This window comes from Leptosomus discolor, chromosome 11 (assembly GCF_034619465.1).
Source record: "Leptosomus discolor isolate bLepDis1 chromosome 11, bLepDis1.hap2, whole genome shotgun sequence".
In the NCBI taxonomy this organism is placed as follows: Eukaryota; Metazoa; Chordata; class Aves; order Leptosomiformes; family Leptosomidae; genus Leptosomus; species Leptosomus discolor.
In genome coordinates this window covers 17,249,241-17,276,329 of record NC_141401.1, presented here as the reverse complement: position 1 = coordinate 17,276,329, position 27,089 = coordinate 17,249,241, and the positions used below count along the sequence as shown (strand labels likewise).

General features: G+C 56.4%; 2 protein-coding genes across 4 annotated transcripts; both read right to left on the bottom strand.

Annotated features, from left to right (window-relative positions):
• Window positions 1-414: 414 nt before the first annotated feature.
• On the bottom strand, window positions 415-17,451 carry SNX1 (sorting nexin 1). 2 transcript variants are annotated; one of them, XM_086471354.1, is made up of 15 exons: window positions 17,305-17,451; window positions 12,725-12,824; window positions 11,664-11,800; window positions 10,313-10,379; window positions 9,062-9,105; window positions 7,936-8,077; window positions 7,322-7,400; window positions 6,531-6,606; window positions 4,677-4,790; window positions 4,430-4,544; window positions 3,619-3,824; window positions 2,084-2,227; window positions 1,638-1,718; window positions 1,098-1,169; window positions 415-805 (listed from the first exon to the last, which is right to left on the bottom strand). In XM_086471354.1, exons 1-15 carry the CDS (start codon window positions 17,449-17,451, stop codon window positions 755-757), a joined length of 1,575 nt encoding a protein of 524 aa, XP_086327480.1. In that variant the 3' UTR covers window positions 415-754. The 2 variants fall into 2 exon arrangements, with proteins under 2 accessions (XP_086327480.1, XP_009955605.2); XM_009957303.2 differs by having other exon boundaries at window positions 4,430-4,523.
• Window positions 17,452-20,445: 2,994 nt separating this feature from the next.
• PATL2 (PAT1 homolog 2) lies at window positions 20,446-26,876 on the bottom strand. 2 transcript variants are annotated; one of them, XM_086471445.1, is made up of 19 exons: window positions 26,847-26,876; window positions 26,165-26,267; window positions 25,656-25,999; window positions 25,381-25,449; window positions 25,227-25,292; window positions 24,661-24,828; window positions 24,460-24,546; window positions 23,798-23,952; window positions 23,579-23,662; window positions 23,357-23,495; window positions 23,111-23,231; window positions 22,934-23,031; window positions 22,524-22,568; window positions 22,222-22,370; window positions 21,816-21,975; window positions 21,332-21,472; window positions 21,144-21,241; window positions 20,919-21,068; window positions 20,446-20,803 (listed from the first exon to the last, which is right to left on the bottom strand). In XM_086471445.1, exons 1-19 carry the CDS (start codon window positions 26,868-26,870, stop codon window positions 20,764-20,766), a joined length of 2,241 nt encoding a protein of 746 aa, XP_086327571.1. In that variant the 5' UTR covers window positions 26,871-26,876; the 3' UTR covers window positions 20,446-20,763. The 2 variants fall into 2 exon arrangements, with proteins under 2 accessions (XP_086327571.1, XP_086327572.1); XM_086471446.1 differs by having other exon boundaries at window positions 24,460-24,543.
• Between the last annotated feature and the right edge of the window lie 213 nt (window positions 26,877-27,089).

Genomic DNA, 27,089 nt, shown 5'->3' with positions numbered 1-27,089 from the left:
GCACAAGCTGCCCTTTCTTTTTTTTTTTAAGGCAGAAGAAGGGGTATCGGTTTTAATAAAAGCCACTGCTGGATTCCTGGGGGAGTGGAAGGAGCAAGAGCTTCTCAGCCATCACAGCCCCCAAAGGTTCCACGGTGGCTTCTTGGGGGGCAGGTCCCCCCCCAAAGCCCCACCACGCAAGGCCACTGAGCTCAGATCCTAAAAACAGCCCAGGCTTGGAGCAAGGCAGAAAGCCAAAGCTTAATCAGGAGCCAGGGCAGGTGGCTGGGGCAGCGCCCAAGGTCACCCCACGTCCCAGCCACAACAGGGCAGGAGGCTCCGCAGCCTCCCTCAGCCTCCGCAGGGTGCAGCCGTTACCCCTCCCCACCCCAGCCCACAAACAGACAGAGCCCGTTTGCCCTGATAGAAGTTTTATTACAGAATTTTAATGGCACTGCAGGAGTAAGATAGTCATTAGAGCCCTAAAACCCAGCCTGAAAAATATACATTTTACATATATCGTTAACCCCCTGCTGCAGGTCTGGTCTGAAAGCAGGAAACTAGTTTCTCTTCAGTAAGAAAATATATGTTGCTAAATGAAAAATATACAGTTAGAAGAGTTACTGGCTTGCAAGCTGCTTGTCTGGGGGTTAAACCTCTACCAGCTCCAGAGCGTTTAACTAGGGTTCGTTCATGTGTAAAAGAGGAAGAGGTATAGTGTATATAAAAAAAAAAAAAAAGGCAAAGTTCAGGTACGCTCGTCTGCTCGGTCCAATTAAGAAATAGCCTTGGCTTCGGGTAGGAACGCTTCCCAGTACTTCACCAGCTGCGGAGAGGAGAGAGGGAGAGAGTCAGGAGCCTGCAGGCACTTTGCCAGCACCATTCAAGCCCAGAGCGAGTTGAGAAGCACTTGGGGGGGGCAGAAGCCATAAGGCACAGCCCTGCCCCTGGCAAAAGGCATCAAGGGGGACGCAACGCTTCTATTTTGCCCTGCTCCGGCCCCTGGGGTTCATCCTTCCCCACACCTCGGGAGCAGGACGCACCCACAGTGGGGGTTCACGAGTTCGCACCGCTGAGCTTCGAGAGATGAAGCTGGGGCAGGGGCTGGGGCTCCTCACCTGTTGCTGAGAGTTTAGTAACGTCTCAAGGTATTTTGTGACGTGGTTTCTGAAGTCCTTGGACTTTTCTTTCTGCAAGAGAGGGGTGCAGCAGTGAGTGCAAGGCTGAACAAACCACCAAAACCCTCTGGCTTTTGGGGTGGGGGTGGGGCACAGAAGAAACCACCAGGATTTTCCTGTTCCTCCTGGGGCCCCGTGAAAAGACCAGCAGAAGAACCCAGGATGCTGAGGATGAAGGTCACCTCTGGCCACAGCCTGATGGCTCAGAGGATCTTTGCCCGCCCACCCACAGCCCTTCCTTTTAACGGATACGCTTCTCCACGCAGAAGCCCCCTCTTAGCCAAAAGACACCAGCTCTGCCTGCAATAGCAATGCCCCAACTCACACGTGTCCAGATTTACAAACACTACCAACCGCTGTACTGGGAGCGGGGTCGGGAGCCAAGGTGCCCCTCGGCTAGCCCGGGCTGGTGTTCCCAGCCAAGGCACATCAAGGCCAACCAGGTGAAGGGCTGCACACCAAGGGCTAGGCCAAACGTACCTCAAACCGTATCACTTCCTTACGGATGACAGCAGAAATCCGCTCAAAGTCCCTTTCATACTGTGTCACACGGGACTCCCACTGCAGAGAGAGGAAGCAGAGAGGAAGCGCGCTGTTTCCAGGGCAGGGGAGGTGCAGAAGCTCTCGCTCCCCTCTCCAAGCAGTTTCTGTGAGAGGCCCTCAACAGTTCTGGTCCTCGCCGTCACAGCAAGCTGAATCCCTTGCTGCAAGCTCAGCAAGGAAGCCACGGGAGATGGGACCATGAGCAGCCCCTCCTGGAACTTCTGTGGCTTCCTTCGGGGCTTGCTCAAGGCTGGCTTATCCCTTGATGCACGCTTGGCGGTAGATACCTGTCCCTTCAGCTCAGAAGGTCCCTTCTCACTGCTCAGCGGCAGAGCACGGAGGGAAGGAGCTGAGCAGAGACCCCGTTCCTCCTCAGCCCCTACCTCCGAGATCTCCTCTTTGGCCTGCTGCAGCTTGTCGGGTTTGTTGGCCCACAGCAGCCTGGCCTCCATCTCCCTCTTCTTCTGCAGCATGGTCTGGGCGTCCTGCCACCGCTGCCAGGTCTTCATGCGCTGGTCAAAGGCTCCCTGAAAGGAAGGGGCAGAGACTGAGCTCTGCTCTGCCTCTGCTACCACACCAGGAGCAGCGGGCAGCTCCAAGGAGCTCTTTGGTGAGGGGACATCTGCTAAGGGCAGAGCTGCTTCATCAGTGAGGTCCTGGACCCATCTCAGCGCGACCAAAGCTGAGCCAGAAGGTGGGCTGCTCTACTGGCAAAGGAGCCCAGGTGCAACACCAACCAACTCGTGCTTCAGGAGCAGCTCTGGGGCCTCCTTCCGTACAGGGCTGGCAGCACAGGATTTGCCCACCTGCTCCAGGGTTTGGTACGAGCGTCACTGGAGCAGCTCAGCTACGCACACAGTTCGGCACAATCCCGCACAGGCCTGAGGCCACCTGCTGACGTGGCAGCACCCCAAGCACAACGCCTAGCCCACACCCGAGCTCTGCTGCCGGCCCGCTTCAGCCCTGCCATCGAGAGCGGCCAGCACAAGGCGCTGCCTTTGCCTGTCCCACACAGGATCTCCAGCAGCAGCTTGCAGGCGTCTGCCGGGAGGCTGGATGATTCTAGCAGGCCTGCAAACCACCAGCCCAAGCAAGGAAGACCCCATTAGGCTTCTGAACATGTCCAGCCAGATTGTGGGGAAGAGCCAGCAAAGCAGAAAGCAGTGTCTGATAGGCTGGTCAGAAGGACAGAGCAGCCAAGAGACAGGTAAAGGCTGAGGCAACACTAGGGCTCCTTATGAGAACATCCCAGATAAGTCTTACTACCACCAGCACTATCGGAGATCTTGGTGCGGCTCTGGACCACCCACCACACCTCCCAGTACAGACTGGTGGACCAAGGAGGCTTGTGCCTACTCACTAGGCTGTGCTCTGGCCTCTGCAGCCCCCAGAAACAACTGCTCAGCAGCAGGACATCTTTGGTGCAGGAAGGAGTCAGCCTGCCAGACTCGCAGCTCACTTGGGACTGGTTTCTTTCAGCCTCCAGCAAGGAGGCCAGTGCACCAGGCAGGCTGCATGGACTGCACTGAAGACTGCATGAAGACTCAAGCTCTTCCCCAGTAGGATCCTGGCAGATCGATTCGCAACAGCCAGATCACAGGCTATCAGCTCACAGCCTCTGCAGTAGCTGCAGCCTCCACCTCTGGAAGGGTTGAGGCCACCTACAAGCCATGGACTTGCTCCACGTCCCCCCTGGAGAACAGCAGCAGATCCAGGCCTCACCTACCCCACTTTTCCAATCTAACCACTCTGACACGTGCACAACTGGACAACCAGCAAGTCTGCCCTCTGCCTGGCGAGGTCAGAAGCAAGCCTGTGCTTGAATTTAGACGACCAGCTGCCTCCCAGCACACGTAAGCCCAAGATGGGTACTAGGACCAACAGCATAGCCTAGAGCTTGCCCCAAAGGAGTGCTTACCCTTACAACTGAGAGGAGGCGGATGTAGTCTCCCAGGAGCTCGGCCAGGAGGAAGAAGTCATTGTTAGCCTGTTCCTGATGCAGCTGTTCAATCTTCTCTTCCACCTCAGCCAGCTGCGACAGCGCCCGGGACAGCGCCGTGTTGTCCTCCGAGCTCCCCAGCATGGCCAGACTCTTTGCAAACTGGGCTGTATTCAACGCTAGCTCTAGTAAATGGAGTAAGAGAGTCAGCCCATGGGCCTTGCTACACCAGGTGCTCTGCAAAGTAAAGCCCCAGCCTGGAGTTCAGCCCAAGGAGCTGCTTTGCTGCAGCCCCAGGAGACGCTCGCTGGAAGAGCCAGCACTGTCTCGGTCAGAGCTGGCAGGTTCTGCAGCACGGCAGGAGGAGGGCTAGGCCGGGGAGGAGAAGGGATGCGGCGGAGTGGGAGGACAGGCAGAGCTTTGCAGAAGTCAAGCCAAAACATGCAGAGGAAGAAAAACATCCCCGCTCCCTGCCAGAGGACAGCTCGGAACTAGCAGTAAGACCAGTTCCGCTCAGGTTTGCTACAGCAGCCTTCACCCAGCAGGACACTGGTTCACTTCAACACCGTCGTCCTAAGCTTGTAGGGCTGCACAGAACAGGTGGGATTACTGTTTTACTTCTGCCTCGACAATGAAGAGACCGAGAGTCCTTTACAGCAAGGAAGCAGTGTCCTGTCTCCTCAGAAGTGCCTCCTAGGACACTCCCGCACGGGTGACCTCTGGTCAGGCACCGCATGAGGCGTCACTGTCAGGGGCCAAGCTACAGAGCAAGCGGCACCAGGCCCGTTACCTTTCCTGTGGGTCACCAGCGTTTCAACGACAGCGTGCAACTTCCGCAGCCGCTGGTCCTCGCACTCCACCTCCTGCAGCTTCTCCTCGAACCACTGAAATGGGTAAACCCAGAGCTGATCCCCACGGGGGCCACCGCTGTGGCGCTGCGGAGCTCTCCTCGCATCTCGCACTCAAAGCTTGAGCCGGGGAGAGCTTGCAGCTCTGGAGCAAGGATGAGGACAGCCCAGAGATGCCCTAATGCTTACTATGTCAGATTCATTCATCTTGATGGTCATTTTACTGACAGCATCCGTAGCTTTGTTGAACATCTTCAGTATTCCTGCTCCACTCAGGGTCTGGGTGCCTACTGCTCTTGGTAGCTATAAAGAAATAGAAAGGAGATAAAAGCAGCTTAGCAAGCAGCCAAACAGCCACCACAGTGGCATCACTCTCCCTTGTGGGTCCCTTGACAGGCAGGGCTTCTCTGCACGCAGCAACACAGGCACCACAGCTACTGCAAAGGATTAGCCAGACACCACCCAAATGGTGGCACAGCCTGTACAGTATTTCCAACAACAGGACTGGAGGTGTTTTCAAACAAATGAGGAGTTCTGGGATCCGTCTGCTCTGCTTGGCCAAGGTAACACAGATCTTTAAGAACCAGACATGCTACTTGAATCCCCAAACTGAGGGCTGCCCAAGGTCACTAGGGTTGCAGAAGTGCTTCGGAGCATCTCTCCAAAAGCCAGTAGCAGCCTGCGCTGCTGGGGGACGCTAGAGTAGAGCGGTGCTTTGATGCTGGGAAATCCTCTATACCAGCCACAACTATTTTCCAGACAGAGCTGCATCTGCTCAGCAACAAAGCAAGGTGCTTCCACGACACCTGCTCCTACATCAGAGCCCTCCAGCACAGCATTAGTGCTGGAATCACTCAGGCTACAGTTTCCCCAGGGCTCAGCCTCTTTAAGAACGACTTCTCCACGTGAGGTACCAGTTGGGCATGGACACGCTCTCCTTGGAGGAGCAGGGACCACATTTGCCACATGTTTCAGTACAGACCCAGCTCTCTCAACATCTGAGCACCAGGCCAAGCCAGCACAGGACCTCCCTCCCCTCCAAACTGCAGGCTACAGTCCTGTCACGGATTTCAGTGAACAAAGACGCTCTCAACATGTGCCCCCCGCTATGATGCGGGCAGGCTAGGCCACAGCTCTTTGTGAGCGTACAGTGCTTAGGCAAGCACTGACACAGAAGAGAGTTCTGTTGTACGAAGATCGCACGGCAAGTTTTTGGTAGCGGGGGGGCTCCAGGGGTGGCTTCTGTGAGAAGCTTCCCCATGTCCAACAGAGCCAACGCCAGCCAGCTCCAAGACAGACCCGCCGCTGGCCAAGGCCGAGCCCATCAGCAACAGTGGTAGCGCCTCTGGGATAGCGAGTTTAAGGGAAAAAACCTGCCCAGCTGCAGCTGGAGAGAGGAGTGAGAGTGTGACAAGCAACTGCACAGACACCAAGGTCAGTGAAGAAGAGGACTGTGTCCCGTGGGAGGGACCCCACGCTGGAGCAGGGGAAGAGCGTGAGGAGCCCTCCCGCTGAGGAGGAAGGAGCAGCAGAGACAGCGTGGGATGAACTGACTGTAACCCCCATTCCCTGTCCCCTGTGCTGCTGGACAGCAGGGAGGAGGTAGAGAATTGGGGAGTGAAGTTAAACCTAGGAGGAAGGGAAGGGTGGGGGGAAGGTTTTTTAAGATTTGGTTTTATTTTCTCATCACCCTACTCCAATTCATTGGGCAATAAATTAATTTCCCTAAACCGAGTCTGTTTTGCCTGTGACAGTAAATGCTGAGTGATGTCCCTGTCCCTGTCTTGACCCATGAGCCTTTTGTTATATCCACTCTCTCCCTGTCCAGCTGAGGAGGGCAGCGATAGAGCAGCTTTGGTGGGCATCTGGCATCCAGCCAGGGTCAACCACCACCACTGTTGTCAATGTCACTGGTTAAGAGCTCTTACAGAGTTCTGCTGCTTCTGGCTGAGCTGTGAAGCCTCATGCCTCATGACCTGCTTGGGTACCACTTCCTTCTACACTTCCAAGGTACTTGTAGCTACGTTATTCCACACTACTGACCTCCTCCTTTTCCAAGAACTCCCTGACGTCTGGGTCCTGCAGCATTGTGGGATGGCTGACCACTCTCCGGAGGTACCTGTGGAGAGGAATGCACCAAGAGTGACTTTGGTTGTAGCAAACCTGGCTCTGAGCCATCACAGTGAGCTGCAACATGCTTGTCATTTACCCTGAAACAAGGTGTCCTCATTCACCCACCAAAAGTCCTACCTCCCTGCAGACTCTAGTCAGACTAGCCTGCAAGACCAGACCTGCCAGACCATTGATTAATACTTGCTATAGCAAGAAAGTTACTTGATACATCAAGTGATCAAGATCCAGCCTTACATCAACAAGGACACTTTTCTTTCAGAGGCTGAAGCTGGAGGGGATCAGCATCCTGGTGCTAACTACAACAGTCAACGCAGGTGGCAGAGCAAAGGCCACTTGTGGCTGTGTCGTTAGGGTGCAAGTCAGACAGAGACCAAGTTGTTTCTCACCTGATCTGCATTGTTTGTACAATTACTCAACATCCATACTTTAGGGCTCTCGAGACAGCTCAGTTTTCTCCCTTCCCTGTCAGCAAAGTTTGGCCAGATTTGGACCAAACACCAGCAGAAACTTTTGAAGCAGGAGATTGTTTTACAGAGTCAAAGCATCTCTCTGCAGTCGCAACTCTTCAGCAGCCTCCAGGTTTGCTGCAAACCCAGAAGCAGACGGCTTTTCTCAGGTAGGGAGGAGCGTGCAGCCAGTCTGACCTTTCAGAGGTCCCTTGCTTGGCTCAGGCACGAGGGGATAGCTGTTGGGGTCTGTACCTCTCTAGAGCAGCCCGTCTTTTTTCTAGGAACTCTGCAGAGGAGGAGTCTTCTTTCCCAACTTTCACTTTGGTCATTCCTAGCACAGAAGGAAGACATAATTACTGAGCTGCTTCAAACCCGATACACGCGCGGTTCGTTACAAAGTACAGGCTGTCGGGTGGCGGTAGAGGAGAAGCATTTTACGGCAGGAATTAGACCTTGCATGAGCAACAGCTACTTGGAAATTTAAAACCTGTTTATACCTCACATCTAGCAGAAGTCGACATCCAGAAAAGAGGGAAAGCAATGCCAGGCAAGACTGGAAGGGTTACAGGTCTGGACTCAAGTGAACAGCAACTCAGTGACCGCGCAGAGGATAAGGTTTCACTCTACACGGAGCAGATGTGGAAGCATCTGCAGGCTCAAACAAGGCTTGAAGCCCAGAGCTCCAAGCATGGAACCCGAGTTTCGTCTGTGCCACAGAACCTAGACTATTTTCCACACCTGCTTCCCACAGCTGCGCTGCAGCTTCCCCTCTACCCTGCTCCGAGGCCGCACGCAGGCCTGTCCTTGGGGCGCAAAGCTCACCATCAGAAGGACCAGCTCCAGCACTCTCCACCTCCACCACTCACCTATGAGACTCTTCTCGGGCGGCGGAGGAACGATGAACCCGTTTTGGGCATGCTTCTCCGACAACTTCTCATAGAGACCCAGAAAGTCACTGAACCTCCTTTTCACTGAAAACTGCTTGCTCCTGAACATTGGCATGCTCGTCTGGGGGAAGAGACGAGACTCAGATCAGACTCACCCAGGGAAGCTTGCCCCTGCACGCACAGCCTTTTGCTAGCTCTATCTGCTGTCACTTCTGGGGATGAAGTAGGACAGCTTGAGCTCTGCAAGACAGAAGGAATGAATAGAGCAAGCCTCAGCCTAGGTTTTCAGCAACTTACCTCCTAACAGCTCTCCTTGGACCGAGCAGCAGTATTCATGCCACTAAATAACAGAGCAGCTGCTACTGCAGCCGCAGGCTGCTTGGTAAGCCCTGCCCACTGCCTAATCCCATCATCCCTGCTCCACACAGGGACAGGGACCGCTGTCAGGTCATGCTTTATCACCTTAAGACTACAGGGGCCACCAGTGGCTTTTGACTGTGTTTGCAGAGCAGGAGTGGAGGCTAACAAGTCCCTTAGTCCCCTTCACACACCATCAGCTTCAGACCACAGGATGCCTGTCGTCCAGCAGCCGCTCTCCAGACAGCCAGGAATAAATTTTTGCAGAGCTCAGAGCAGCACCCCAAAGCTCCAAGCAAGGCAGCAGCTGCAGAAGGCTCAATTTCTTGTGACTAGCCCAGGAGAGCAGGTCCTGACGCAAAAGGGTTGAGTTCAGGTCAGCTTAATCCGATGCGACCATCGGCACAGAACCTTTAGCAACGACCCCAGTGTCTGGGGCTCTCCCCAACAGATGTCATTCCTGCTGCTCACTCCAACACTGAGCATCGGTACCAGCCAGGACTGCTGAGAGCTAACTGGCTGAAAACAAAGGCGGTCTCCTTTCAAACAGATTCAAAACCTGTTTCTCAGCTAGGCTCATCCTTTGATCTGTAGGGCTGGATTATAACTCCTGAATCCATGTAACGAGGCATTCAGTCCTCCTGTCTATTTAGGTCATCACTGGCTTGTCTGAGAGCAGACAGTCCAGCTGCCTTCAAGCATGGAAAAATAACGGCAGCCCATCTCGGGAGCGATGAGTTAGACGTACCTGTGTTGACACTTTGTAGGCTACATAGGCATTCATGCCATCCCCTACCGAAAACAGAAACAAGGCGTTAATGTCACAAGATCAGCACGTTCCACTGTCACCCGAAAGCAAAGCACAAGGCTCCTGCAATCTCCTGGCCTTTGCCTGCCTCAGTGGTTTACATCTTCGGTCTGACAGAGCCCCAGAGCTTCACGCAGCACCACAGGCAGCATCTCACTGCGGGACCCTGGACTCCTGCCCAGCAGGCATTTCCCCAACCTGACTGCTTAGCCTTCTTTTACATCCTAAGGCAGCCAACGCAGACAATCAGGCGCTTGTTACACCGACAGCATTTGGGCTGGCTCCACGCATCTGCTCAGCACGCAACAATTCGGTGGCTGTACAGTACATGAAGCAGTCTATTCAGGCGATGCAAGTCAGACAGCCCCTGACTGCATGTGGTTGGATTCTGAAACATCACAGGCAGTTTTCTCCAGCTAACACAGAAATCCCCTTGTTTACCTGGCAGTTCAACTGAAGGGCATCCTCAGAGGTCTGATGCTACCCCTAATATACCTCTGATTTACATGTCAGTGCACCTCCCAGCTCCAGAGATCACGAGTCATGGAGTGAGAACAAGCTGCCACTCATGAGGCTGCTCCGCTGGCTGGGACCAGATGTTACCTTGGGTTCTCTGCACCCCAGGGACTGCCACGTAGCCGGCCAAGTTCCTCTGACTCCCACTTTCAACACAGAGAAATCCTCTTGCTTCTCAGTTTGAAGCCAGAGCTGCTTCCCTGGCAAGCACAGCTGCTAGAGAAGGTGCCAGAGCATGGAATAATACACTGTGGTTTAGGTTAATGCAGTTTTGCCATCCCCTTGCCAGCTGCACACAGGACAGTGCTGCCTGGAGGTCAAGTCAAGTTGGTCACCACAGTTCCACACACCGAGCTCTGCTACTGCAAGCATCACGTTTCACCCTCCCAAAAAAACCTGCTCCTGGCTCCCTGCCTTTGAGGTGCCCTGGCTTTCCAGAACATGCTTCTGCCTCACTCATTCTCAACCTAGGCATTTTGCTTTGTGTAGCTTCATTTCTTCTAGATGTTGGAGGAAGTCTCGGAGGAGTTACCCCGGGATAGAGTTTGCGCTTGCGGAGACAGCTCAAAAGCCAGCACTGGGGCACGTGGAGGTGACAGCTGCATTTGGTCCTACTGCCAAGCCTGGCTTGTCTAACTGTGCTTCACTGTACAGCAAGACAGGACGTTAACTCACCAACTTTCTCTGGGTCACTCACTCCTACAGTCAGCTCAAATTTGTCCTCCTGTTCTTCTTCTTCCAGCTGTTTGGAGTAAGCACACAAGGACTGCAAGTTAAAACTAGAAAGCCAGGCTTCACACCACCCCAAACCATGACGTCCCATACGTTACAGCGAGCTTGTCACACTGCCAAGGCATCTTTGGCACTTCAGTCTGGCTAAGATCATTCTACAAAGCCCTTGAGCTTCTTGCCTGTGTCCAAGCTACGTGTTCCAAGGATCCCAAACTGGATTTGTCTTTACTACACCACTACGTGCACAGACTGATGTACAAACTCCTCAGCCCCAAGGTGAAACTCTGCAGAGGCCAGTCTCAGCTCTGCACAAGACAGCTCCCTTTGGGCTCTTTTACATCATGATTTCAGTTCTCATCCAAAACAGCGTAAGATACCCAACTTATGCAGAAGGCAAGTTGTACTGGGTAGGCACATGGGGATGGAAAGCTGGGATAGCAACTGGTAGACCCAGTCTGAACTGGTCTTTTTGTCATACCCTGCTTTGCTAAAGGCCAGTGAGCAGGTACACCAGCAGTACTGCCTCTGACAGACCACAGAGGCTTCAGGCTTGCTTAGCAAGCATTGCCATGCCTTGTTAGGGGAACGGCGTTAAAGGACTGGGCGAAGCACAGCTGCAACTGGTCTCAATGGGCCTTTGGTCTGTGAACCTGAAGGTGACAGCTTATCGGTTCACTGATCAGCTCAGCACCCTGGCCTAGTTCTGCATCACTCCTTCACTTCAGCCAGTCTGCAGACAGCTCCTGACAGCGCTGCAGTCCGTCCTCCTGAGCTCAGGGGTGTTTGGGGCAGAAAAGGAGCACTTGTCTCCAAAATAGTTTCAGTCTCTCTACAGGAGAAAATGCAGATTTAGGCCAAGTACCACCTGATTAACCGGGCTTGGTGACCAGACTACAAGTTCCACTTAAGGACCCTGTGCTCTCACGTCACTTAGGAGACTGTTTCTTTTAAAAACATGGACAGGAGCAGCTACACCGCTTGCCCCAGCACTGTGTGACAGAGCTCCAAGCCAGAGCTTGGACCCTCAGGACCAGATCAGCCGCTTGCTATTTCAGCTTTGAAAGCAGTCTGCATCATCACACAAGCAAGAATGCCATCAGGCTGACCTGAACCCCACTTCAGTCGTATCAGTCCCAGCCTGATGGCCTGAGATACAAGCCAGGGCATCCAATATGGCAATTACATTAATTGCATCATTTAAGATGCATGTTTACAACCAAGTAAGCAGACAGGTTCCTGCCAATTACAGTCTGAAACCAGCAGGGCAAGTTGGAAAGCTCAGAGCAATTCTCACCTCCTCATAGCTCTTCGGAGGGTTTCTAGAAGAAGAGCTTGCAGCTACTTCTAATGAGGGGGCAGGATTGGATGCTTTGGCCAGTTCCTTCTTCTGGTTGTTTTGCGTGCTGTCTAGAGACAACTCTACAGTGGCATCTGTCAAGAGAAGTTTGCAAGGGTCAGCCTCTCTACTTCGGGTTTCTGGAAAGGTAATTTCAATATTCTCCAAGAGGTTCATGGGATTTAAGGAGTAACAATAGTTTCAATTAGCAAAAAAAATCCATAGGGAGGACACATGTAAGCAGGGGGAAGAGCATGACTTAATGCATCTTCACTGCAGTAAGAGCATTTGATCAATCCTGCTGGAGAACATTAAGTTAATCCAATGAAATTCTTATTCTAGAAGGAGCTGGGCATCACCCCCTTGCTGTGTGCTAGAGGAGCTGCACACTAGAACAGCTAAAGCTGAGCTGGATTTTTACACAGCACGTAGGCCAGCCTGGAAGGTAGGCTCCTTCCCAGTACACTTCTCCACCCAGAGGAAGTAAAAACTTCCATCCGTTTAGCAGGTGTCTCCAGAACTGACTCTCAGATGCCTCTGCCAGAGATGTCCCACCATGCCAGGGCTGGGGAAGGTCTGACCCTCCTCGTTTTCCCCAGCTGAGGGTGGTCATGTTTCCTGTTCCTTGGGAACAGACGTGTCTCTACTAGAGATGCTTCCTCCACCTGTATGGAGGGAGAAGGTGGCAGAGACTAAAAGTCTTTTAACTCTGAGAAGACACTCCTCACCTTGCAGTTTAAGACAACAAAAGTAAAGCAAACCCCATTTTAAACCTCTTCAGCTTCCAAACAGTTAATCCCGCTGCATGATTATGCTAGAGACCTGGAGGAGGTTACTCCGACCATCCCAAAAACACTTTGGGAGCTTAGCGCTCCCAAAGCAGACTGGAACACGAGTTTGAGATAAGGACCTGCGATAGTCCAGAAATATCCATGACCTGCATGTTATGCTTAAAAACAGATCCCTCCAAGCTTAGAGCTCAGAAAGCCACAGCAAACACCCAGAAGGTACAGACTCACCTGCAAATAAGTCCTGATCATCTTGCTCTACACGAACCCCATTCTCTTTTGAGGTGCTCACAGGGAGAAGAGATTCTCTTTTTGGTGCCGTGGGCTTGCTCTGTAAGAGAATTAAAAGCACGTAAACAAGAGGTCATTTACACTGAGGAATGGAGGCTGGGGGACCAAACAGTTCGCCTTCCTAGCCACTGCCACACAGAGTCACTACCGTGTGGGCCACGTGGCCGGAGGACATCACAGACTGCTTCCCTTCCACCCACCCTTGAGCGTTACAATCTCTGCCAGCAGGGCTGTACCGAGGCATCTGAGCCATTAAGACACCAAGCATCACGCGAGCCTTCAGCGCCAGCTTTGAACCTGATTTTTAGCAGAACGGGAGCAGCCAGCAGGTCACTGGGACGTGCTAGCCCACAGGCCAAGCGTCACAGCCCCAGTCTTTCTGCTACAGGTGTCGGGAGCAGGAGGCAGTCGAGACCATGCCAGCACTCCTGTTCACAACACCCGTAACACACCCGGCCATGCCGTTTCCAGGCAGTGACTTGCACGCCAGCACTAACGCTGCATCAAGGCAGGTGGGCAGCACCTTAACCGCAGTGAGCTGAGCACGCTGCTGACAGGAGAGCCCTTGGGGAAGCCAAGCTGTCACCGCTGGCGGCAGAGGCCCGCAGCAATTTGCTTGCCCAAAGGCAAGACGCCGGGGACCGCAGGAGCCTTGTCAGCAGCTTAACTTGTGCTAGCAGTTCAACCACCACGACGAGCAGAGGTGTCCTTCCGCAGAGCGCTGGTTAGGGCCCGCACAAAGGCAGCCAGGCCGTGCTTCAGTGCAGCAGCTCACTTCAAGTAGTGCCAGAGGAGCTCACAGCCGACTTCACGGAGCTGCACCAACCCCTCCAACAGCCCTCGCAGCAGGAACAAGGCTGTCGCAGCTGGACTGAAGTCAGGCACGGCGCTCTGTGTTTTGCAAAGCAATGCTGGCAAAGTCTGGCACGCCACGCTTTGAGACCCAAAGCTCGCGCTCCCCGTGTACGGCTCGGCTGGGACAAGCCAGCCCCAAGCACCAGGGCTGGGATTTACAACGCAGCTGATCCTGCCACAGCAAACAGCCTCTTGGGCACACAGCTTCGCTGGGGGGGACCGTCCTGGCTACTGGGAGCAGGCTTGTGGACAAGGTGTAAGCCCACCCGAGAACCTGTGTGCCAGCCAGTCCACCACACCAGAAGGCAGAGCTATTTCTGCATTCCTGCTGCAGGCAAGCACCATGGATGCCGGCAGCACAAATCATCCCTCGTTTTGCAGGCAAACAAGGAAGTACAAGTTATTCCAAGCAAGGATCGGACAGCAAGCACTATTCTTTAACATCTTAGCAGAAAACAGAAAAGGTCTTTGACAGCCAGTAAATGGAGCACTATTAGCAGCGGCTCCGAACCGACAGGCTCCTTGGCATTTTCTTCAGGAAGGAAACATCATCGGTTCCCACTGCTCCTGAAGGACTAAAGCTTTGCTAACGCAGCTCCTCTTTGAGGCTGGCTCAAGTCTTTGGGTACGTAAAACACCAGTGCCGTTTGATGGGGAGTCCTCCCGTATTTTAGGACATTTTCCTGGAGGAGAAAGCTGGGAGTGCTCCCAGCTCGGATCACAACAGTTACAGGCAGGAGCTACATTTGTTAGCGATGGAGAGTGTGGAGCAGAGACCCGCACCAAACATCACACCCAGACCCATCCCAGGGTCCTTCAGACTGGTGCCCAAGCCAACAAGAGTACCGCCACCACCACCAGGACCTCTTCCAGCCAGCGGCCAAGAGGACTACTACCACAGTGACCCACGTTAGGGACATTTGTAGCAGGTCTCATTCAGAACCTCCGCTTCAATAGGAGCTCTGGTAAAGAAACCCCACTGCACATGGACAAGGTAAGGTGGGCTCTGAAGTTTCCCTAATGAGTCTCCCAGCTCTCAAACACAGAAAAGGGCTATCTGCTTTTCTGCTGTGACCGGTTCTCAGTTCGCCTTACATTCAGTTTTTAAGACTAGGAAAGTACCACACCCTGTTCCTACTTCTCCATCTGCTACTACAGAAAAGCCAGGGCCTCTTTTAGATCAGCCCATGACATAATACCCGCATCTCAGAGGCCTGATCCAGTGCACCCCGATCATCACGTGTGCAGGCAGAAGCTCCCCAGGTCCCCCAGCGAGAGCCTGACGCTTACGATCGGGAAGCAGAGAAGACTGTGGTCACACAGGTATCCAACCTTCGCTGACAGACAGACAAGGTCCAGCTCCAGTTACATTTGTGTCTGACCTGAACACTCTTTTGCTGGCTACTGTACCACAGCTAAGCGCCGTCAAGCCACCGGAATGCCAGCAGTTGGGTGCATCTGCCTCACCAGCCTGACCCCCCTGCTCCACAGAAAGTGTTTTGCTCATGCTCAAGGGCAGACAGACAACACAGTCACCAGGCCGCACAGAAGAGCCAAGTATTAGTTATGATAGTTGCTTCAACAACACTACTAAACACCTGATAAGCTGCTTTAGCTTAATAGACTCCAGTTTAGTGAAGGGACGCTTTATTTGCGCGAACGCCCGCAGCAGTCAGTGCTCGTCCATTTTGCTAGGCTGCCTCTACCGCAGAGCAATAAGCCGCCTACAACATCTTCAGCTCTTCAACAAAGAAAGGTCCCAAGAAGTTCAAGACCATCACCATACCCTGGTGCCAGCCAGAGGTACCAGCATCTTCCTCTCACAAAGCCACGGCTGCACTTCCCCACGTTATTCTCAAAACGTACGACCGCACTGCTCTTTTTTGCCCAGACCAATGTGAGAGTTTCATCCTCACAAGCTCATGCACATGTCCCCAAATCTGCCTTACTCCCTGCTGCTAAGCCACCAGCAGAAGACAGCCTACTGCTGAGCAAGCACAGCTCAAGGACACCAGGGCAGCACCAGGCCGGGAGCTCCACCAGAAGCAGGGCAGCAACAGCCTCAGCTTTGTGCCGGTGGCCGGAGAAGCTTGGCCAGGCCAGCTCCCTTCCCAGTAGCAGAAAGGTTTGCAAGTCCACGACCACAGTCTGCTCGAGGCCTCCCTGAGCCCAGTCCAGGGAAAACATGAGGGCTGGGAAACTGCAGACAGGTGAAGGTTTCTGGAAAGCTTCCTGCCAGAGACACCAACTCCTCCTGCTCTGCCGGCAGGAGCAGGCAGGCTGGAAAAAGCCCAGGTGAGACAGGAAGAGGCCACAGCGTCAGCCCTCACAGGGGACAACGTGACCAGCTTCAGCTCGTAGAGCTTAGGAAATCAACCCTAGTACCTGCAGTGTTCAAGCAACCAGCCTGCTGGAAGAGCCAGCTTCTGTGGCCCCTCTAGCAGAGATCCTCGCTCAGTGTGGACGCAAGAACTTGAAGCCAGAGGCTGGCTGGGGAGGGATTCAGCTTGGGAAAGCACCAGCCAGTGTTTTAACTCCCCTCCTGTCGGCTGGTCACTGTTTGGAGCAAACATCGGCACAGCTGGCCAAAGCTGGCACGAGTTAATGCCAACGGCCTTCAACAACCAGGGATTCGTACACCGGAGACCATCAGAAACAAGAAAAGGCGCAGAAACCCTTGACCATTCACACCTCCACCTTCAGTGGGGAAGCTGCACAGCAGCACAGTGACCTGGTTTGCTGAACAAGCGCCACCAAACCTCCCTAGAGCCTTCCACAGATAATTGGGTCAGTACAAGGCAAGGGAGGCCACCAAGGCGTTGGCGAGCCCCCTCACCACGAGCAGGGGACAACGGGTGCCTCGTGCCATCTCCCCCCCGCTGCACGGAGGGGTTTGTCCCCCAACACCAAACGGAAGGCAACGACCACCACGTCAGCCACACCAGCACCCTCTGGATGCTGAAGGGACACGAGCCGATGCCAGGGGAACGAAGACAGGGGCTTTTCCCCGTGAAGTCTCACAAGCTGCGCAGCGAAGACGCTGAGCTGTGGCTGCCACCGGGTTTCAAACCAGCGAGGCAGCCCGCTCACGAGGCACTCTGACCCTGACCAGGGGGAGTATCAAGCAGCAGGCAACTGCCCCCCGTGCTGTGCCCCAGCCACGCAGGGACATCTTTACACTGATGGGCTCCTTCGAGATGCTTGGGTTCTGCAAGAATTGATGGGTTATAATCCCGGGGAAACAGAGACCGGCCCGGCACAAGCTGTTTCACCATCCCGCAGCCAAGAGAGCCGGCTGCAACACCGGGGCCTGCTCCCTGACCCCCGAGCACACCCCTGGTCCCCACAGCACGCCCCTCTGCAGCCACCCAAGGCGCTTGAGGTGCTCTCAGGGAGGGAGGAGATGCCGGGCTCCGTACAGGAATACAGCCCACAGGCATCGCCCACCCCCCTTTTATTTCGGGGTGGGGGAGGGGGGGGTTAGCTGTTTCCCCCTTTTTTAACCAAACACGGAGGATGCCAGGCCACTGCCTGCAGGCACCGGGCAGCCCCTCAGAGAAGGGCCCACTCACAGGCATCGCCGGGCCCAGTCCCGCAGCTCCTCCCTCACAGCTGCCCCGGGCTGGGCCTAGCCCCGGGGCTTCCCCCCCGCCCCCCGCACTCACAGTGCCGGTGAAGATGTCCTCGCCCTCCGTGTCGCTGTCGGCCGCCTCCGGCGCGTCGCTGTCGCCGCCGTGGGGCTCGGGGAAGGGCGGGGGGAGGCGGTCGGCGGGGGATGGGGAGCGGGAGCCGCAGGCGCCGCCCGACGCCATGTCCGCGCTGCCTCCTCCGCCGCTTCCGCCTGCGACAGCCACGCCGGAAACCACCGCCGCCGCCTTAACCCTCCGGGGCGGGGCCGGAGGGGCGGACGGCCTTCTGATTGGGCTGCGCCTCCTCCTGCCCCGCTCTCCCCAGCTAGGTGGAGCCAATGAGCACCGCTGTTTTCCTCCGCTTGCAGGCGTCCCTCCGTCCCCATGGAAACGGACACGAGCTTGGCGGGCGGCGGCGGAGGGATGGCGGGGCGGGGGGGGGAGGCCCGCCGGGCCGTACCATTGCATCGGCGGAGGGGGAGCGTGTGTGTGTGTCCCGGGCGAGCCCGGGGCTGAGCGGGCGGCAATGGCGGGTGTCCCCACGGGCGGGCACCCCACCCTGCGTCCCCTCAGTGCCCCGGCCCAGGTGGCCGTGGTCCCCTCAATGCCTCGGTCAAGATAGTCGTCATCCCCTCAATGCCCCAGCTGAGGTGGCCATAGTCCCCTCAACAGAGAGGACCCAACAGAGAGCCCATGCCCTGGCTGAGATGGCACCCAACCCCTCAATACCCTGCCCCAGACACCACGGTCACTTTGAAGTCCCAACCAAGATGGCCACAGTCCACTCCATGCCACAGCCACCCTCCCTGGGACAGCTGAACTCTGAGGCGGCCATGGTCCCCCTCAGTGCCCTACCAAGATGGCCACAGTCCCACTGACACCTCAGCCAGGACAGCCACCATCCCCTCCACACCCTGACCAGCATAGCCACCTGGGCTTGAGAGCTTTCACAAGCAGCCCGAGAAGCAACGCTGCCACAAATCACCTCGATCTCTCCTCCCCACCTTTGATTCCTCCTCTAAACATCCAGTAGTAAGTCTTGTGCAAGCCCAGAATACTCTTCCCTGCAACCCAGGATGAGTCCCATACTCCCCAGGAGATCCTAGGATGAGCCCCCTATCCCTGAGACAGTGGCTGCCCTCGGTGTAGTTGCTCACTCATGGTGATGGGTCACCACCACCCCATGGGGCTGGTGGTTCTTTTGGGATACTGCCAGGAGGAGCCAGGCAGGGCAGTAGGTAAAGTAAAGCCAGGTGAGACACCCTGGACTTTTCATCAGCTTTGGGTTAAGGGAGGAGATCCCAATGTGGATAAATCAGATGAGGTCCCTGAGCTGCTGGACACCTCTCAGCTGAATTAAATCACCAGGTGATGCCCCAGGGAGAGGGTCTCTTTCTTCACATGGGAAGCACCAAGGGGAGCTGCTGGGTAGTGCGGGTTCCTCAGTTGTGGGAGAGTAACCAGAAGAGATATATTTTCCTTCTTTTGTCTCAGCGGTTTCCTGCAACAAAGCAGCAAAATCCAGTAGAGACCTCCAGCCCTTCCACATTGGATCATTTGGTTTCACATGTGATTGCAACCATGTCACACTTTCTTCCTTCACCCACGCTGGCTCTCAGGCAAGGAGCACTTGCGCTAGGTCTGCACTCTGCTTGTTGCAAACTGAAAACATAACATGGCTTATCCTTATCTTGAAGGACTCGGTGCTGTCCTTCTCCCCCTGCAAATCAGTGAGCAGCTGCTAGCTCCCTTCTGTCTGAAATTGTCTCTAGGCCTTCTAGTGGCAAGGTCCATCCTTTTGCTTGCAGGTGGGTCACCATAGAGGTGTCATTCTTCTGAACTGACATAGCAGTGGATGGCTAGGGATGCCTAGGAATGAACATAGCTGTCCCAAAGAACTTTCCAACAATAAAGTGCAAGGAGCAAGTGGAGAAGACTGCTTTTGGCAAATCTGATTTTGAGGGCAGAGAAAAGGCTGAGGCTGCAGGACAGCAAAATGAGCAGGAGAGGCATCAGGATGACAAAAGCAGGTGCCAGAATGATCTCGAGCTCCTTCCAGCTGGACTTTGCACCTTTTTTAGGTGATTGACAGCCTACACCCTGCCTCTAGCACAAAGGGCAGGAGTTCCCCCTGGGTCCTGCATCACATCTGCAGCATCTCTTGTCTCTGCACAGCTGTATTCAGGCATCTTAGTTGCTCCTCTGAAGTGTTTCAGAAGCTGAGATCTGAGCTGTCTTGTTAAGCTATGGAGATAAATTCCACCCAGCCGCTCAGCCATAGCAGGCACATCCTCAATTTTATGCAAATTCTTATTGTACATTCACTTGGTCTCTGGAGGATGTCAGTTTAACAGAATAGTTTCATCTACTCTCATCTACACAGGGCTGGAGCTCAGGCACATGATAGCTACTAGTTTGAGGATGGGAACTTTCTGGTGCAAACCTCTTTTGAACATACACCAGGCTTTGGGTGTCAAGTTTAGACCTCTGAAGAGACATGGGTGGCCTAGGCTCAGCTGTCCCACAGGGTTAGGGGAAATCCTACCCCTATAAGTGAGGCAGGAGCCACAAAGATTTCTACAGTGGGACCAGACATTACACCTAGGCACGCCCTCACCCCTAGATGCAGAAGTGTGGGTCAGCTTGTGGTAGTGTCCTACAGCCTCACAGTCAGTTAAAGTGGCTCAAGATGCTTCAAGGAACTTCATCATGACCATGTCTGCAAGTCTTTAGACTAGCCTTTGAGAGCTCAGCACAGAGAAGGGCGGCTTTATTACCCAACCCACATATGTTCAAGATCCTCCCATATCCTCCCCATGTGCACTGAGATGCACCCTCCTGTGTGCACAGATCTTCCCTTTCCCCTCAGGGCAAGCTCTGACCCCAGCTTCCCCACACATCCCTCTTCTTCCAGCCTACTCCTCTCCCTGGGGGCTCAACTCCCCTCTGTCCCCAGCCGCATGGGTCCTCTGATCCCCTTTGCTCCCTTCTGAGCACATTGCCTTCTCCTCCACCCCCTTTATTGTCCTTCTGAGTCCTCTGTGCACCCCTCCCTGCTTCTCCTTCCCCTTTACTGCACACTCAGATCCCCACCATCCCCGACCAGGGCTCTCCATGGCCAGGCAATGCCTCCAGGACCCCTGTGCTTACAGGAGAAGCTTCCCACAGGAGCCGGAGGAGCTCATCAATCACCTTTTTATTTTATTTCAAGTGCTGTATGCAAAGTCATTCACCACCAGGTGCTCCCAGCGCCCCTGTGCAGACCCTACTTCGATACCCACCATGATCCGGTGCTCACCGCTACTGGGTGCGAGGCCAAAATAAGTTACCCGCCTCCCCGTACTGTGCTCCCAGGCACCAGGGCAGGTCAGCATCAGCCCTCGAGCACCAGCCCTGCCGGTGCACAGTTCACCCAGAGTGCCCCGCACCAGGGTAAGTGTTTGCTTCAAAACTCAAAGTCCCATTCCCGGCACTGCTGGCCCCGGCTCCCAGGGCTCAGCATGGCATGGCAGCCTCCGATGGCAGCGGAGAGCACCTGCGGGGACAACATGAGCGTGGAGGATCAGGTTGTCCCACTCGCCCTGCCAGCAGGCCGATGCTGTCTGGGGGATTCCCAGGAGAGGCAGGGAGCCATGCCAGGCAGTACTCACTCCATCTTGGCTTCCAGGTGGTGGATGGTCTGCTTGTCCAGGTAGCGGCAGAAGAGCGAGAGAAGATTGCTGGGCAAGAAGAGAGGCTCCACCAGCAAGGCCTTCGGCACTTGTGACAGCTCCCGGGCGACCAGGAACACCGTGTCCGTCCTGGGGGCATCAGCGCAGGGGGTGAGCATCCCACCGGCCAGCAACCCCAACCCTGCTGCTCACACAGCCACTCACCACGTCTCAAAGTCCCCGCTGCGTGGCTCCAGCGGCGCGTCAGAGGACAGCAGCCTCTCGCCATGGCTCAGCAGGGAGTAGAGCAAGGAGATCCCAAACTGCGAGGAAGCACCAGGAGGCGCGTCACAGCCAGCAGCAGCGGCACCCCAGGGATGCCACAAGGCTCTGCGCTCCTCAGGGCTGCGTACCTGGTTCTTCAAGGCCATGGTGAGGGGGAGCTCGGGGGACTCGGGCAGAGGCCTGGTCATCTCCCGCAGGACCTCAATGAGTTTGCTGAAGGTCATCCCGCCCACCACCTCATTCAATGGGCTGTAGAGCAGGGGGAGAGACTGGGCAGGGCAGAGGGGAGAGCAGGGATCTGAGACTGTTTGGCACATCATGGCCACAGCCCCATCCCTGAGCCCCATCCCAACACCTGCAGGGGATGCAAGGATCAATGCTGCACCCCCCATCCCCAGGGGGGCACTGCCACCAGGACTGTTTCAACCTCTCCTGGAGATCTTCCTCCTCCCCAGGGAAGAGGTTCCTGTCATGTGTCAACCCCACCAGCTGCCTGGTCAGGCTGGGACCAGCAAGATAGGGGCCTGCCCCATTGCCCAAGGTGCCCCCCCAGCAAGAGCAACAGGGAAGGAGACAGCTTGGGATGCCCCTGCCCCAACTGGAGGTGCTCACCTCGTCCAACACGTCCTTCTTCATGAGGAAGGGCAGGTGGTGGGTGATGGTCAGCAGGATCTTCTCCACTTGCTCCTGGGTCAGGTGGGGCAGCAGCCGGGCTGTGAGCTTCTTGCCCTTCCGCACACACAGGAGCTGCAGGAACTCATCTTCTGCCTCCCTGGGGATGAAGGCTCCATTGGCACAGGTCCCAAGGGACCTGTAGCATCTCTGTCCATCCAGAAGGACCAGCACCAGCTCCAGTGGAGGACAAGGCTCATGGGCAGGGTCAACACAGGCCACGGTGACACACAGAGGACAGGATCCAACCCTCCCCGTCACCGAGAACTACTCATCCATAACCATCTGAGGCCCACGAGGACCAGAATGTGCTCCCTACTCCTCTTTCCCCACAGCACAAACTCACTCTTCACTGCTGCAAGCCCCGATTTTCAACGCTTGGTAGATACGCTCCACTTCTCGGCTCTTCTGCTCCTGACAGCAGGGCTGCTGCTCCTCCGGGGCCAGGGACATCTTCCGCTGTATTTCCTCCACTTCCAGCAGCTGCAAGAAGAGCTGGAGAAACAGCACAGGGTAAGAGGGCAGTTGGAGCATCTTCTATCAACTGGTTATCCAGGGCTGCTGCCCAGATGTCCCCACACAGAGCTCCTTGGATGAAAACCAAGCATCTGCACCATCCCACCCTGCCCCAAATTGCAGCTCACTTACCTTTTCAATCCTGTGCAGCGCCCGAAGCCGGTGGCTCCCCGCAGCCTTCAGGAGGGGAGAAAGGCACAACAGTTACAACCAGCACCAGCCACCGCCGCCAGCAGAGCACTGGGCCAGCTGCTCCCTGGGGATCAGAGGCGGCTTCAGGATACAGAGCAAACCCATGGGAAAGCCACAGCCAGCTCTGACTGCCCAGAGCCCCATGCTCCCCTTGGCAGAGGACAACCTGCCACCACCAAGGCGACACCTGCTCCAACTGTGTGCCACATCCCGCAGCTTGGGGCAGCGCCCATGCTCGGTTGCAGCAGCTCTTAAAGCTCCTGCTAAAGCTGCTCCAGGGCCTGGGGAAAGCTCAGAGCAGTGTCCCTGGGCACCCGGGGCACCAACCAGCCTGGCTTCCCCTCACCTACCTCCTCCACGAGGGCATGGTGCACAGCATCGATAGCCCGGCGAGGGCTGTAGCAGGTGGACACCGCAACCTGGCCCAGCGAGCCCGCAATGCGCACCACTGGAGGAGAGACGGGATGTGGTGAGACCACGTCCTGGAACCCTTCATCCAGCTCCCCGCCCTCCACCCAGCCCCTCACCAGAGTCATATGTCTCCACTTTTTGGATGAATGGTGTGACCAGCTTGGTGGGCTCCTGCTTGTTGCGCCCACCGAACAGCTCCTCCTCTGCCTGTTTGCGCTCCAGCCGGTGGTAGTATGTCTGTAACAACAGGTGTAGCCAGGAGGGGAGGCACCACAGGCCCCGGCACCCTCGGGCTCCCAAAGAGATTAAGTCCCAGCCCTGAGGACCAGAATAAGACACTGGTGCTGCCTGCAGGAACTCACCTGGTAGTAGTAGTCATCATCCATGTTCTCACTCTGCAGCTGGATCATCTCCACCTTAACAACCCAGTCCTTCTCCTTGGAGGTCATCAGCCCAGCATCAGGGTCCACTTTAGGAGACCACAGCTTCTTGGCAGAGATGCTGGTACAGGAGAAGATCGCAGCCTGCTGTGACTGCCCAGAGCCCCCCCCACGTCCCCGCAGCTCCCTCAGGGACACCCTTACCTCTGCGCCTGCCCGCCTTGCTGCTGCCGCTGGGTCAACATCCGCTGGTGCTGGGGGTGCAGCTGGGTCATATGGCTGGGCGCACTGCAAAGGAGATCAGATGGGGGTCGGGGGGCTCAGCACCTGCACTAGAGCCATCACCAGAGGGGGGGACACCCCCCAGCTGCTCTGTGGGGCTCCTCCACTCCCACCCAGGCACCCCACTTGCTATCCTGCTACCTGAGGTTCAGCTGGCCACTGGCTGACGGACTGAAGAAGAGAGCAGGGTCCAAAGAGGGAGACATGGGACCGAAGTGCATGGCGAGAGGCCGCGGTGGGCTGCCGATGTTGGGCGACATGGGCCGGAAAGGAGCCGGAGAAGCGTACCCTGTGGTCTGGAAAGGAGAGAGGAGCGATCAAGTGTCTGAGGCTTCTCCTCCGAGGGTCCCGGAGGGGTCTGCCAGCTCCGTGCTGGCTTCTGGCTCCCATCCTCACAGGGACAACCCTCTCCCTGCACAGAGGGAATGTGTAGGGCACCACAGCAAAGTGATACCCCCCCAGGATCCTGCCACTACAACTGAGCAATGCAAGGGGGCCCAGGTGTCACCAGGGCTTGAGTGCCCCAGGTCCATCACCAGTACTGCAGCGTGACACCAAGCACAACACCATGCCCAGTGCAGGTCCTGTGGGGACATCAGGACAAGCAGATTTACGAAGCAATGGCTACACCTGTGGCTCCACTTTCCCATCAGCAAGACACTGGAGACAGGTGCTCAGGATCAGACAGAACTGCAAAGTCTGCCCTAGACAGCAGGGCTTTAGGGAGGTACTGTCTCCAGCCCCTGCCACTCCATGGCCACCTCAGAGGGGACATGGCGGTGGATCGCAGCCTGCTGCACTACCTGGTTAGAAGTGAAGAGCGGAGAGGTCCTGCGAGCCGGCGTGAAGGGCCGAGGGGAGCACGGGGAGCGAGGCATCAGGGGTGACTGCTGCAGGGCAGGACATGGAAGGTGTTGCTGGGACAAGCCTGTCCTCAAGGCTGCACTTCTGGGGAGGGGAAGGCAGAGAAAGAGGGGATGCAAGAGCTCCCCAAAACCCATTACCTGCCGGAGAAAGCGCTGTGGGAAGGACTTGGGGGGCATCAGTCTTAAGTCAGGGCGCTTGAGCCGGGGAGACCCCCCATAGCCCCTCTGCATGGGGCAGCGGAGAAAGTCAAGGGCCACATTGGTGGATGGTGGGGGCCTCTCCAGGACCTGGAAGATAGCTTTATCCTGCAAGAAGGAGACAGGAAGAGATGGGAACAGGGCCCAGCCGGGATCAATTTAGCTCCCCCAGCATCGGGTAGCTCACCAAAACCTTTGGTCATTGCTCAGCCAGACCACGCACTAGCCAGGCTCCCACCCTGGCAGCGTGCAACAGCAGGGAACCCACAGAGATACCCGGCATGGGGGTTCCAGACCCCTCAAACTCAACAGCTTTACCTTCAAATCCAGGCTCTGCTTAGGGTGGGCACCTCCACTCACAACCTTGGCATACAAGAGACATACCTGTGCGCCTCCAGACCCATGACAAGGCTTTGGAGGTCCCCCAGTCACCCCAAATCACCTGCAAGACCCTTGGCTCAGGGTACTGGGAGCCACTCCCCGAGGGCCTGGCTGGGGGTACCCACCTCCAGCACATGGTGGGGTAGGATGCTGCTGGGGCAGGAGCCCCACGCAGCAGGATCCATCGCCAGCTGGAAGACAGAGAGACAGTCAGCATGGGGCAGGGGACACTGCAGCTGCTGCTCAGCCTTATCACTGGATAAGAGGGGACATTTTTACCAGGTCCTCTTTGCCGAACTCTGCCCAGGAAGCACCAATCCTGCTGTCCAGCACTGCTGAGTCCTGGCTCTGCAAGCAAAGAGAAAGTTACAGGCACGTGCTCAGCCCTGCCACAGTGGGTCTTCCTCCCTTGGATAGGGAACAGACTATCCCCTGGTGCCCTCCATGGGGCAGGACCCACAGGTGAGGGGATGGAGGGGGAAGCAGCGGGTCCCCACCAGCCCCTCTGCCTGCTGGCCAGGTGCGAGTCCCCTCCCTCTCCGCTCACACATCACCTCCAGCGTGGGTTTGCTCTGCACAGCTCTCATCACCGCCGGGTCTCCCAGGTCGTTTGGCTCCTCGCAGGGCTCCTCGCAGGGCTCCTGGTCTTCCTCCTGTTCCTCAGTCCCTAGTTCCTCCTCCTCCTCCTCCTCTTCCTCCAACTCAGAGCCGACCTTCTCAACCTCCAGCTCCATCCCACTTTCCTCCTGGGGTTCTCCCAGCTCCTCCAGCTGCTCAGCCGCTCTGAGCCCCAGTTCCTCCCCAGCCTCAGTCTCCTCTGCCACTGCTTTGGCCAGCTCGGGGCTTATCTCTGGAGGCATCAGGGATTTCATGGTGTCCTCCTCAGTGGAGTCTCGGTCTTGCAGGGGGGAAAGCAGAGCATGTTAGGGTGGGTAAGAACCCAGGTAGTGCCTACTAAGGTCCCTGCTCCCAACCCAGCTTCTCACCAGGCAGGGAGACATCCTCCTCACCCTGTTGGGTGCTGGCTGATCTTCCCAACACTGGGGCTCCCCTGAGATCTTACCTAGCCCAAAAGTCATCTCGTTGTACAGGTCGAGCTCTTCATCCTCTTCAGCCATCTCCTCCAGCAGAGGCACATCTTCCACCAGCAGGTAGTCCTCAAGGATCTAGAGTCAAAAGCAGCAGAGTCCTTGCTAACAGAGAGGCAATCCCAACATGCTCCCAAAGTGGAAAGTGGGGGACACCCAACCTGCCCCGACCCCACTGGTGGTGCCAGGCAGCTCCCAGGGCTCACAGCTGCCCTACAGCTGGAAAGGGAAGAGCACGAGCCACCAGCACTGCCTGCAAGGACAGGACCTGCTGGCTCAGGGCAGGGTAGGAGACAAGTGAAGCCTGCCGGGACCAGGGCTGTGGCCGCCCAGAGGTGACCCCTGCCAACACAGGGGGTGCCAGCATGGAACAGCACCAGCGTGGCTGGTGCTGAGTGACACCATTAGGCTTCAGAGTGAATGCCCTGCTACCAGGGCATGAACAGCACCCAAGCACAAGGCAAGGAAGAGCACCCCACCGGCACCTCCAAGGCAGCGTCTTCTCCGGTACCGACAACTCTGCAGAGAGCCGGCACCGGGAGAAGCAGCCCCGGGGGAACCTGCACCGGTGAAAGGGGGGCGTGACCCAGGGAAGCGGGAGGGGAGGCGGCCCCGGGACGGAGCAGCACACTAGGGCGGAGCAGGGCGGGCACTCACAACCGGCTCGCCGCCCTCCGCCATGCCGCGGCGCCGCCCGCCCGCCCGCGTCCCTCTACGGGGCCGGGCTGCGCCCCCCGCCGCCTTTTACGGACCGCCGCCGCCGCGCCGGCGGCGCCGCGCCGCCGCGCATGCGCCTGCCGTACAGCATGGCGGCGCCCACTGCTTCCGGCGCCTGCGCAGCCGCTTCTCCCCGCCCCCTCGGCTGGGCCCCGCCCACGCGGAGCCGGGGCAGGGCGGGGG

Coding starts and splice junctions, on each gene's coding strand:
- PATL2 (XM_086471445.1), bottom strand. CDS start 26,870: ATGGCGGAGGGCGGCGAGCCGGTT. Junction 23,663..23,797: donor AGTGGCCAGCTGAACCTCAG/GTAGCAGGATAG, acceptor TCTCCTTTGCAG/TGCGCCCAGCCATATGACCC. Junction 21,242..21,331: donor CCATGGCCTTGAAGAACCAG/GTACGCAGCCCT, acceptor GCTTCCTCGCAG/TTTGGGATCTCCTTGCTCTA.
- SNX1 (XM_086471354.1), bottom strand. CDS start 17,451: ATGGCGTCGGGCGGCGCCTGCGGCTCCCGCTCCCCATCCCCCGCCGAC. Junction 8,078..9,061: donor CCTACAAAGTGTCAACACAG/GTACGTCTAACT, acceptor CTCTTCCCCCAG/ACGAGCATGCCAATGTTCAG. Junction 806..1,097: donor TACTAAACTCTCAGCAACAG/GTGAGGAGCCCC, acceptor TCCTCTCCGCAG/CTGGTGAAGTACTGGGAAGC.